At 43.2% G+C, this 12,655-nt stretch overlaps 1 protein-coding gene across 1 annotated transcript in view; it reads left to right on the top strand.

Moving 5' to 3' along the window:
- The first annotated feature begins 959 nt into the window (after nt 1-959).
- Nucleotides 960-12,655, top strand: part of LOC142370519 (nuclear receptor-binding protein 2-like) — a 43,192-nt gene continuing 31,496 nt past the window's right edge. Inside the window, exon 1 of the mRNA XM_075453096.1 lies at nt 960-1,673. Coding sequence (XP_075309211.1) covers nt 1,554-1,673 — 120 coding nt within the window. The 5' untranslated portion in view covers nt 960-1,553. The remainder of the gene's footprint in view (nt 1,674-12,655) is intronic.

Genomic DNA, 12,655 nt, shown 5'->3' with positions numbered 1-12,655 from the left:
TGGGAACAAATCTTAATTCCAGTCTAAAACCCACAAAGAGCTTCCGACTATTAATTTCTGGTGGCATAAAACAGTTTAATCATTTAATTTATATTAATTGCTCCATAATTAGTCATTAGATTATATCTTATATTCCTTTTTTAGCTTTAAATTGAATCTTATTTACTTTTTCTTGATGTTGAATAACATATCATTCTTATTATTGTTTGTTTTTTTCCTACTTTTCTACTTTTAGACGTGATAACATGCATTTTTTGGGATTAGGATTTTTTTAAATTGAATTTCATATATCAATTTGACTCTTTTAGTGACTGAAAGCAGTTTTAAACGTAAATGTACAACAAAGTTGAAACTATGAAGCTGTTTTTCATAGATGCAACTAAAGAAATGGGAACAAATGATGTGTCTCTGTGACAGGCTGCTGGGAACAAAGTGCCTAAAGATCCAGTTTAAAATGGCTTCTTTGCTAAGTTGTCTGTTATGTGTGGACACAACACTGGTTCATCCCTTGAGTTAGGAGCCTTTTTTCTCCTTGAATGACTCATAGCAGATGCATCTCTCAGCTCCTGTGTCAGGTCTTTGCTGGATTTTTTTTCCTCTTTCTTAAGGACATCACTTTCAGATCCTGTTCATCTGCTGTTGGTAGTTTGTTTTTTAGGCCTGACACTTCTTCTTTTGTCATGCATGCATCATGTCCAAAGAAAAACGTAGAAAATCAGAAAATCTGACTGTATGGAAGCAAAATAAAAAGAAATGAGAGTTGGCTCGGTTCTTTTGAGCAGTATTACAGGCTATTTCACGTCAACGTGTTTCACTGTTCTTATTTTACAATGCAGACTCTGTGATGCAGATTAGATTTAATCCACAAAGAGTGGGCAGTCCTCCTAATCTACGTTTCGCCTTCATGAAAACGTGCCATGCGCAGCCAGTGGAGACTTTACGGTATTTGGCTCCATCCCTCTGCGCACTGTGCGTTGCCGGAGCCCACGGCTTTTGCAACACGGAGAATGAGGCGTGTGGAAGATGGTCGGGAAAATGAGCTCTCCTGAATAAAACAGACGGTATCTGTGGCGGCAGAGGGACGCAGGACGCTCAGGGGTGATCACGCTTCGCGGATCGATCCTGCAGCGCCGCGTTTTTTCGGTGTGATTTGGCAGAAAAAAACCATTTCGCAACCCGTTTTGCATGCAGTCTGCTTCCAGGGCGCATGAAGTCTGGGATATATTTTTCCACCCTGTTAAATTGCTGAACCCTCGCACTGTGCACACTTGTAGTTTTTTACCCACAGGGCGTGCCGGCTGTGGGGTGTGACTCGGGAGAGCTGGTTTTCAGCCTTTATTCATTCGTCTGCAGAATGTTTTGAGCGCCAAAGGGGGGGCTGACGGAGCGCCTGCTGTCGTCTGGAGGTGGGGTGGGGGGTGTCTTCACTGCGCAGACAAGCGGCGGACAGTCCTCTGCGCTACCTCCTCCAACACAACAAAACACGGGACCGGAGGGACTAGGGAAGCGCCGAAAACTAGAGTGGGGAAAATCTGGACACATACGCCGATAAAATGACGATGTCCGTCCCGGAGAGGAAATCAGGATCTGAGGGGAAGGAGGAGGAGAGCGAGGATGAGAGTGAGATCCTGGAGGAGAGCCCCTGTGGCCGCTGGCAGAAAAGGAAAGAGCAGGTTGGTTCAGTTTGCTCTGTGTGTGTGTGTGTGTGTGTGTGTGTGTGAGAGAGCGTGTGCGCGCGCGTGTATGCGAGCTTCACCCTGATCAGCCAATAAATCAATCAATCTGCCCTCTCTGGCCACGCTGGCCACGCTGGGGCCAGGTCGGGGTATTATTGCCCAATGTTGTTTTGCACCATAAATCTCTCATCGTGACATATCCGGTGATCAGCTTAGCCCACATGTGATCTATTTCAGGGTACACAGTAAATACCGGGGGGGCAGGGGTTCCTGGTGCTGCTCGTCCCGCTTTAACACCCTTTACTGCGGATCGATACACTCTGTGATCACCAGAAATCTTGAGTTTCTGCCGACTTTTTTGTCCTAAATATTTGATCGTGAATTGGACTTTTTGAAAGTCTTAAGCCACTCCTCATTTCTCTATTTATTGCAGGGAAATCGGTGTAAATTGGTGCAGAAATTTGTTGAACATGTGCAAACATAAATGGGATTTCAGTGTAAAAGACATTTCTGAGCAGCTTTAAAGTGAATATCTGCTCTGAGCTCCTTTATCCTCCAACACAGCCTGAACCCTCTCAGACGAACTTTCTGTCCTTTCTTTTAGACATTTTTAAATCCAGGTTAAAAACATTTCTTTTCTCATGTGTCTATGCATGAAATCTGCACGATATCTTTTGATTTATCTGGACTGTTGCTTGTTTTTAAATTCATTTAAATGATTTTATTTGTTTCTCTTTATATTCTTTTATGTATTTTTAATGCTTCTTCCACTCCCTGCTGCAATGCTTTTATTTTATGTCAAGCACTTTGAATTGTTTTGTACATGAAATGTGCTATATAAATAAATTTGATTTGATTTAAAGGGATAGTTCGGGATATTTGACATGAATCTGTATGGCATCACCATAACCAGTGTCGTGCATTCAAACTGACTTACCCCCGACAGTGTCCTGTGAGCCGAGTTTTTGTCCAGTGTTGGTCAAGGCGAAAGTAGTCCGGCTTGTTTGCTGGGGTCAAGAAATTAGCGCGTTTTTCTTCCCAAAACAGTACGTGTGCTAAAGAGTGATTTATTTCATCACAAAAACCGAAGCCGGCAAAAGTCACTCCTCGTTATCACTTGGGCCCTATACTGTCTCTCATTGTGTATCAGTGCGCACGTCATTCTGACCGCGAGCTGTGCGCACGAGTCGATTCACTTTGTTTACTGCTCGGGAAGATGTCTGACAACGAGAGCGACGAGGAACATATTGACTTCCGTTCAGAGCCAAGGGGGTATCTTTATGAACCCGTTTATACTGAGGAGGAAGTTCGCCAAATGGACTTAGATCGGGCAGAAAGAGAGAGGGTGGACAGAGAAGTGATGGAAACAGAAGCTGGAGCCACTGCTGGAGCTGCGATACCCAGGGTGGCCGACAAATCCTGGTGCACTTGTTTGAAGTGCGAAGTAATGCAGACAGAGGTGGAATGTTACTGCTGCCACGAGTGGGATTTAGTTATGCCCCAGACACAAAACCTTTCCATAGATGAGGATGTCGGCGGGACAGCTGCTGCCTGCATCACAAATAACGGTGACTTCCCTGCACTCCTGAATGCAGGCGTCTTGAGAACTTTTTTCCATGTTCCCAAGATCAACTGGAAGAGGCGTCCCAGACCAGCTGGACCCGATGGCCAGTTGTCTGCAGAGTAAGTGTTGAGCACTGCCAAAGAACAGAAAGACTCGTGCGCACAGCTCGCGGTCAGAATGACGTGCGCACTGATACACAATGAGAGACAGTATAGGGCCCAAGTGATAACGAGGAGTGACTTTTGCCGGCTTCGGTTTTTGTGATGAAATAAATCACTCTTTAGCACACGTATTGTTTTAGGAAGAAAAACGCGCTGATTTCTTGACCCCAGCAAACAAGCCGGACTACTTTCGCCTTGACCAACACTGGACAAGAACTCGGCTCACAGGACACTGTCGGGGGTAAGTCAGTTTGAATGCACGACACTGGTTATGGTGATGCCATACAGATTCATGTCAAATATCCCGAACTATCCCTTTAAGTAGTCTTCAGGAATAGTTCTCCAGGCTTCTTGAAGGACATCCCAAAGCTCTTCTTTGGATGTCGGCTGCCTTTTGTTCCGTTCTCTGCCAACATGATCCCACACTGCTTCAATAATGTTGAGCTCCGGGCTCTGGGGAGGATTCATCCCTCCATCAGACCTGTTGCCACTGATTTTCAGTCCACTTCTTGTGTCATTTGGCACAGCTCAGCCTTTTCTCCCTGTTTCCCTTCCTTAAGAACGGCTTCTTGACAGCCACCCTTCCATGGAGCCCATTTCTGATGAGGCTTGGGCCAACATATCTTTGTAAAGATAGTGTTTAAAATGGCTTCTTTGCTAAGTTGTCTGTTATGTGTGGACACAACTTTGGTCCATCCCTTGAGTTAGGTGCATTTTTAATGCTGGAATGATTCATAGGTTGGTGTTAAATGGCCTAACAAAGAAAAAACACCAATGAGTAAAGAAAAACTGTGAAAGACCTTCAGAAAGCCTGCAGAACTACTGCTCAAGACCACTTTAAAAGATTAAAGAAAGTCCGGGTGCTTGGAAGCTAAATAAATAAAAAATCGGGTGGATTTTACACAGCTCCGTATGTTTTGGATGAAGTAAACAAAGAATCTAAAGTATCACAAAAATCCTGAAAACACAAATAACAGCTGATCCATACTGTGTGATTTAGGAGTGGGTGCAGACCTACTTTCAGCATGTTATTGAATCTTATAGCGTTGAGATTTCCATTATTTCTTTTAATGGGAGCGTTGTTATCTGTAAAACATGCGACACCACCCTCTGTGATATCCCTTTTGGGTGAAGAAACACTCTGAGAGACGAGCTGAGCAGTTTATTAGCAGGAAAACGTGTTCTGCGGACTCATTACAGGCTGAAAAGGGTAGATTCAGTGCAGTGTCAGCAGTGTTGGAGTTGTTGGGACAGCCCATCAGGATCTCTATGGAAAACAACCAAGCGCTTGAAGCTTCTTCTCTCATGAATAATCCACTGTTTGATCGATGTTGACATTTCGATGTCTGTTTCCACAACGAGATGAGGAACGCGAGGCTCTTCCTCAGCTGTTATCATCAAGAAACAAACATCTAAATGTGAGGGTGTTGTGAAGCAGCGGGTGTCGCCTCCGCTAACAGCCCCAGATAAGGCCGAGAATTTAAGTTGAAGTTTATCTCTGGGACACACACACACGGTCCTCTGCACGCCGATACCAGCTGACCCCGCTGCACGCTCAGCCCCACAGTGGGGCTTTTGTGTTCAAATGGACCCACACAGACAAACCATATCTCCCTGGGGATATTTCTACCCATTGATTACCAATCTGTGCCCTGTCCGAGCCGCCCAGGCTGTCGGATTGTCAGTTACCTCTCGCTGAGAGCATCAGTCATGTGGGACTGGTGGCTGCAGTAAAAATCCACATTGGAGTGGGAGGACTGTTGTGTTTGTGAAAAAAAACTCTCAATAACTGCTCATATTTAATGAGTTTTCTGTGTTCTGCTATTGATTAATCTGTCAAATGTCAGTTTGATGAATTATTTGTTTTAGAAGTGCCCCGGCTAGCATCCGACAATGAGCAAACGCGCTCACTTGTCTTGTTTATTTAGTCGCAAACTCGGTTTACAGTGATGGGGGAGCAGAAAAGCAGAAGTAGGAAGTCTGCACAGGTGGGAAGTGGAGGCCAGTTATCAGTTCTGTGCACCTCAGGTTCATCAAGAGAGGCGTCTGAAATGAGAAAAACTCAGATTAAAAGTAGAAAAATCACCTGAAACCCAAAAGATTGAACTTAAAGGGATAGTTCGCCTCTTTTGACATGAAGCTGTATGACATCCCATATTAGCAATATTATTTATGAACATTTTCTTACCCCCTGCTGCGTCCTGTGAGCCGAGTTCCAGCCTCGTTTAGGCGTTGACGAAGGTAGTCCAGCTAGTTAGTTGGGTCCACAAAAATAAAGCGTCTTGCTTCTCAAAACAATATGCGTTCAGAAGAGTAATACATTTGCATCACAAAATCGTCCCTCCAGAAAAAGTCAGACCTCACAATCGCTTGGCGCTATTTTCTCTCCCTTCTTATCACTGCCTGCTGCCGCCTGCCGCCTGCCGCACCTGTTACGGTGTTTGCTGCTCGGAAGCAGGGGACTGCTCGGTCTGCACTTCGGTCTACACAGCACGCAGTGATACGAAGGGAGAGCAAATAGCGCCAAGCGATTGTGAGGTCCGACTTTTTTTGGTGAACGATTTTGTGATGCAAATGTATTACTCTTTTGAACGCATATTGTTTTGAGAAGTAAAACGCTGTATTTTTTAAACCCCAGCTAACTAGCCGGACTACCTTCGTCAACGCCAAAACGAGGCTGGAACTCGGCTCACAGGACGCAGCAGGGGGTAAGAAAATGTTCATAAATGATATTGTTAGTATGGGATGTCATACAGCTTCATGTCAAAAGAGGCGAACTATCCCTTTAAACACAGGAAAGCAGGATATCGTCTCTTTTAAAAACTAAAAAGGGATCATTTTTGGTATTTTTACTTCGACATATGACAGAAATCCCAAAACAACTGGCATCATCCTACAGTTTTAGAGTTATTTGACAGGGACGAAGTGTTCCAGCCAACCAGGAATCAAACCAGCGGCTCGCCGCTCAGGGCGTTTGTACCGGTGTGATCTACCCAATTAACACTTGATGATTGGTTTCTTCTGCTGTGTTAGTCCTAGAAGCAGCTTGTTCTGACACGGAGTATTGATTTTCTTTACCGGGTCTGTTGTGACTGGAAAGCTAAATGTTGTATCATCTGCGGCACAACAGTGGAGGCAGCTTTTATCGGTCAGTTTGGTTGTGTTCCCTGAAGGGTCACCGCAAAATGACATTCGAAATAAATCAACGTAGAGTTTAACAGATTACATTCACTCCAGGGACAAATGAATCAAAGGGACTGGACTGTCGATGCTCAGTAGTAATGAAATCACGCCGGACACTTTGCACGTCAGCAGCAAAATGATTTATAAGCCTGAGATTTCCATTTGTGACTGGTGCCATGCATCCTATGATTGACTCATCCGTGGCTTCCCAGAATGAGGACATTCAGGCATGACGGCGAGTCATCAGATGCAGTTGTTGAGACATGTGTCTTATCTAGGGCTGGGCGAGTTAACGCGATAATAACGAGTTAACTCCTTAATTATTTAACGTCGACAAATATTTTATCGCGCATAAACGCAGGTTTTATTATTTATTTTATTTTGTAAAAGTCTGTTGCTGTCTGCTGCAGAACCGGAAAAGAAAGTAATCGGCGGATCCACCAAACATGGAGAAGGGTACGGAACTTTTACTCGGCCATTTTCATTTTAAAGTTCTTCCAGACGCGGGGTCAACAAAACCAAAGTCATCTGTAAACACTGCCAAGTTTAATTGTCTTCTCAGCGTAGTAGTTCCAGTCTAAAATATCACTTAAAGGCAAAACACACAACTGATAGCAGCAAGTCATTCAAGGAAACAGAGAGTGGAGCGAGGCTTCTACATAAAAGCCGAGATGCTGCGGCGAAGCTTGGCATTCCTCAGGCTACCTTGTGTAGTCTAGTGAAGCAACGAGAGACAGTCATGAATGCTAACGACGGAGAAAGAAAACGACGGCGCCCGGGAAAAGCACCTGAGGAATGCCAAGCTTCGCCGCAGAAACTCGTTGGCTCGTTTTTGGTAATTTGTCATACGCCTCGAGGAGACTACGTTTTTCATTCAGAGAAAATGACTTCCTTTTTCCAGCCATGATTCGCGCGCTTGCTGCCCGTGTCAACTCGTTACGTTAGCTAGCGAGGCAGAAGCAGATGTCCAGAAAGGAATCAAGGGAGTAAAAAATAAAATAGCTACACGACTTCCACTGTAATTAGATTAAAAATTTTAATCGTTGCCCAGCCCTAGTCTTATTTTTTAATTAGTGGCCAAATTTCTTGAGTGAGAAACCTGCTTATCATTCATATCATCGTTTTGAGAGGAAATATTGCACAAAGTGCATCAAGACGGACCCTAAAGAACGGTTTCAGACAAGTACGTGAAACCTGAAATGCTGCTAGTGGCCCACTTATCACCTCAGCCTGCAGCGACAGGTCGTTGGCGCAGTTTAGAAACCTGTTTCTGTAACTTGTTGCAACACTAAACTGCGATGATGATGACCCCCTTCATAGATAAAGATCCAGCATTTCTCTTTTAAAAATCATAGAAAACTGTACAAATAACTGCAGAACTTACCTGAGATAAAACTTGTCAATGCTAAATGGAAGATGGCTCAATTCTGACTGGTTATTGGTTTGCTTAATGTTTAATTTAATGGTTTTTACGATGTTTTAACCTATAATCCACTGTCAGTATATCACAGAAAGACAAAAAAGTTATCTTGTGTACTCGGGTTTGTCCTTCCCCGTGTTGCCAACTCTTTTCTATTGAATGTCGCTAAAGCCTGCTAAAAAAAAGTCGCTAAACGTCTCTAGATGATGTGTTAATTAGTGTGTTCATGATGTCATCATATGACATAATATCTCATTTGCATTCTGCTTCATGCTGGCTCTGTTCTCTGTGCTTACATCTGCTGTTTGTTAAAGCAGCCAAATTTCCAATAAAGCTCTAATTGACGTTTTTTTTTTTCTGTTTTCTTTAGTCAAGCCCGGAAAACAAGGCAGAAATTTGGGCTGAAGAGAACCCCTTTAAGACTGAAAAACTATCTAAAACTGCTCAAAAAAATGCTGACGACTCGTTCTGCACTCAGGGGCGTGTATTCAGTTTGCGTCCAATGAAACGCTGCCTTGAAATTCAAATTTTCGCAGCGCTGATGTGGAATGGTGGGTGGAGCCTAATCGGGCCCCTTGAGCTGGTCCCAATCAGAGCAGAGTGCAGCAGTAAATTCAGCTTTGGCTCATGCAGCCATCACATAATGTTTAATCTCTAAAATATTGGAGCACTGAGCTTGTAAGGGAACATGAATACTTAAAAACTGGCACCAAATGGTCTGAATGAAGAATTGTTTCCATCTTTGTAGCTTTTTCTGATCAGTTTGATTTCCTTTAGATGCTGTTTTTCAATTTTAGCTGTGGCATGTCTACATGATGGTTCACGTCGGATGTTTTGGTCACTAAAAGGCAGCATTTCGGCTGCTTTTTAAAAAACATACGAGTCCAATTTGTCTCTTTATTAGGTGGTGATATATTGATGTGAAACAGGGTTATTGCCCAACGGTCATGTGACCTATTTGGATAGCTATATTCTTGTCTGATGGAGAGTTTTCATGCACAAAACGTCCCTGTGAGGCTGTAATTTGATAATTGTTAGCGTGTGCTACTGCTTGAGGAAGAGTTCGTCCAGCAGCTAGAGGTCATGGCATGAATACGTGTGCGTTCTGCATGTCATTCGTACGGCTTCAGCAGGAAGTGTTTATAAATGCAAGAGTAAATGGCACCTCACAAGTCATCTCAGGGGGTCTTTAAACAAATTTTAACCTTAAAGGCAATTGTCCGAAAGTTCCAACAGTGTATTGGGAGTTTTATCCACTTGCCGCATTGGGTTTGGACAGCAAATCATCACTGTTCTCCTGACATCCTGGTTGGATAGCGCATCAGCGTAGCCCCCCTGAAGTGAATCCACACCCAGCCCCACTCTGTAGCTCAGCAGAGCCTTTCAGAACTCGTTCCAGCTCCATTTTCTATTTCCAGGATCTTTCTCCGTCTGCTCACAGAGCAGTGAGACTGAGGCAGCGCCGAATGCATTCGTTTATGAACATGTGAGGCTAGCTGTGATGAGCAGGTGCTGTTTTTTGCATTTGCGTGCTAACTGAAATCCCATGCAGGCGTCATTGCTCACACGCTCGTGTCAAGGTGGAGGAATTAGATGCACCAAACAGTCTGAAATTGTGCTATTTAACGTTTAACAAGTCAACCAAACTATGGCTCACATATTCAAGCCTTTAAACTGAACAACTGACTCCTCGCACGTCTTTGAGCTTTTCCCTTTCAGAACCCAAGTCAAGTGGCAGATTACTGTAAGTGCTGCCTGGCTTAAAGCCCCCCCGTAATAACTGACACTCCATAATAATCCAGCGGCCCAGCGCAGGCTTGTTTGACAGCTGCCCTTTCAGGAACGACTTCCTCTCAAGTTTCCCGAGAGGGGAACCGGGGACAGTCAGCTTTGATATGACCTGCGGTCGCCCTGCCAGCAGTCGACCTCCTTGCCTGCTGCTTATGGCTTTAGAGCTTTATTGGAAAATCCATTCACACCCTTTAATAACCAAAGGCAAATATGATAATGATTTGTGCAGATGAGCCCAGTTATTCTTGGTTGTAACTTGTTCCTCAACAATGAGCCTGAACGGGCTCGATAATCCTCGGACATTTCTTCTTGCAAAGCTATGATGTTGGCATTTCTGCTCAGGCGTAGCCGCTGATTTATGAATGACAGTGATGTTATTTGCATTTTTACGTGCGATGACTGGCTGTGTTGCAGCCTGACTAAGTCTGATTGCAGCTGAGATCAGTAGATTTGGTCTGGGCGTGTTATTGTTGGGAAGTCTGTCCGTTTGGGAGGAGTTTTAAATCAGAATTTTGTGACAAATTGCTGTTCGTACAAGCTTCTATAAAACAGCAGCTGGTACACATGCAAAAATATCATCAAGTGCTTTGTAGTCAGTGTGCTGATGGACGGGTGGAGGAGAAACTGTCAGTAACTGGGCTGAATTATGCTTTTTAAAGGGACACTATGTAATAAATTAAGTCATTTATTAGCTCAAATCAGCATAATCATTCATAAGTTAGTCCTCATTGGTGTAAAATGATCTCTGTCAAAAATCTCACTTATCCTCCTGAGTGAAGAATAACTTGTCTGTATCTACATAGAGCAGGTAAGCTCTATGGAGGCTGCCATGTCCTTCCGCTCTATGAAAAATGACGAAGTGCCGAGAGGGACATAAAGCACTTCGAATCGCGATTTCCCCACCAGGCCTACAAGCAGAAATGACGTCATTGTGACGTCATTTCCACCAAATGGCTTATTACAGCCGCTAATGCTAAATAGATTTTATTCCTTGGCACATATGTCTTTGTGTTCATTAGCTTTCTTTTTGTAAGTGCATCATCTTCTTCTTTTTATTATTATTCCTATGCTCCCCCTGGATATCTTCTTTTTGGCGTTATGCTCACATTTGTAAACTGTTATTTTGTTGATTTACTAATAAAGTTTAAAAAAAAAAAAAAAATGCTAAATAGATTTTATCTCGTAAATTATCCCACTAATAATGCACTGATTGTTACCAAACTTCTGCCGTAGTACACATAGGCTCTTAACTCACAAAACGAGGCATTAGAAAGTTTGTAAGTTTACCGGGAGTTTATTTACCGCTGCTAATGCTCCTATTGCTAACGCTGCTAATGCTAACGCTGCGTCGACGTCACTTCCGGTAACTCCCGGAATATGACTAATTGCATTGCTTGCACACCAAAGGAGATGTTATGTTATCTGACATGTTATCTGTCATCTGTATTCATAGTGTTGTTGTATGTGTGTTATGTAATCCTTTGTACTGTGTGTCTTGATTTCTTTTTGTTTGTATGGACCTTGAGTCTGAAGCTATAGCTTCTTGAATCTTGACACATTCCGCTTGCCGTAGTTCAAGAAGTTGCAGCGCACATTTGAAAACGTGAGGCGCTAGAGAGCAAATTCATTCAACTTTGCAAAATAAAATTGCACCACTAGATGGGGGAAGAAATTACATAGTGTCCCTTTAAGATAATTTTCTGTGGAGAATCTTTCATCTGGAAGTTTGTGCTGCTTTGTGTTTTGGTTTAACTTTACAGAGCTAAGTGGATCATTAAATCACTGATCCTCATGTCTTGTATACTCATTGTATTCCCTCAGTTTAACTATTTGTGTCCTTATGTGTCTTTATGTTCCTTTTAATCTGGATTTTTGTCGGTCAAGCACAGTCAGAACATTAGAAGATATGAAATCATAATGTTAGTCCAGGTAAAACGTACATTTTAAGACTCATGTGAACACGTTAGTTCGACTGAAGTCTTACTAAACTGATTTTTTCTAGTCATTTCCAAAGCGAAAAACATGCTAAAAGTGTCCGAAAAAAGTGTCTGCATTTGTGACCGAACAAGCATTCGTACATGTATGATTGTTTACTGATGTGAAGGTAAAGGCTAAATCAAGGTAGCTCAGATTTGTGTGGGAAACCTTGAATATATTTAATGTAAAGCTCTGATAAACAGCCGTCTGTCCGCTTTAATATGAGACCAGAAAAGGTTTTGGTTGGGGACTGATGTCGTAGACACAAGCCTTTTTATGCTTGAATGATTCATAGGTCAGTGTTAAGTGGCTTAGAAGCACTTTCCTCTGAAAATGGCCAGGTGCAAGGAGTGAAAATGCATGAAAAAGAAGCCAAAGAAAAAATGTGACAGACCTTCAGGAAAGCCTGGAGAACCGCTGCTCAAGATTATTAGAAAAAAAATGGCTCATTGGAAGTGAAATATAAAGAAACAAGGGGTGGCTCAACACTTTTGCTGTGAAAATGTGCTGAAAATGGACTATTTGGGCTCCATGTACCAGATTAATAGAGTTCAGTCCTTCCCATTCAGTTCCAAAGACCTGCATTAAAGTTATTCTTGTGGCCCAACATCATCGGGAGCTGCTGTTTCTGTTTTATAGCCGGAACCATCACAAGCGCTCAACGGGCTAAAAATAGGTCCGCTGTTTGTCAGATCCACTACAACACATTAGGCGACTCATCCCAGTGAGCGGTGATGGGAGAACAAACAAGAGGACAGATGACGGGTAACCTCACAGGCAGCACGGCCAAAGCTCTCTTTGCACTTTAATTCCGTCATTTTCAGCCTCATGATGAGAATTTATGGCTCACGATGTGCTCGGGTCATGTGGTCGGTGCTGAAAT

The sequence above is a fragment of the Odontesthes bonariensis genome, chromosome 20 (genome assembly GCF_027942865.1).
Source record: "Odontesthes bonariensis isolate fOdoBon6 chromosome 20, fOdoBon6.hap1, whole genome shotgun sequence".
In the NCBI taxonomy this organism is placed as follows: domain Eukaryota; kingdom Metazoa; phylum Chordata; class Actinopteri; order Atheriniformes; family Atherinopsidae; genus Odontesthes; species Odontesthes bonariensis.
The sequence above is the reverse complement of the archived record's forward strand: the minus strand, read 5'-3'. Positions and strand labels throughout refer to the sequence as shown.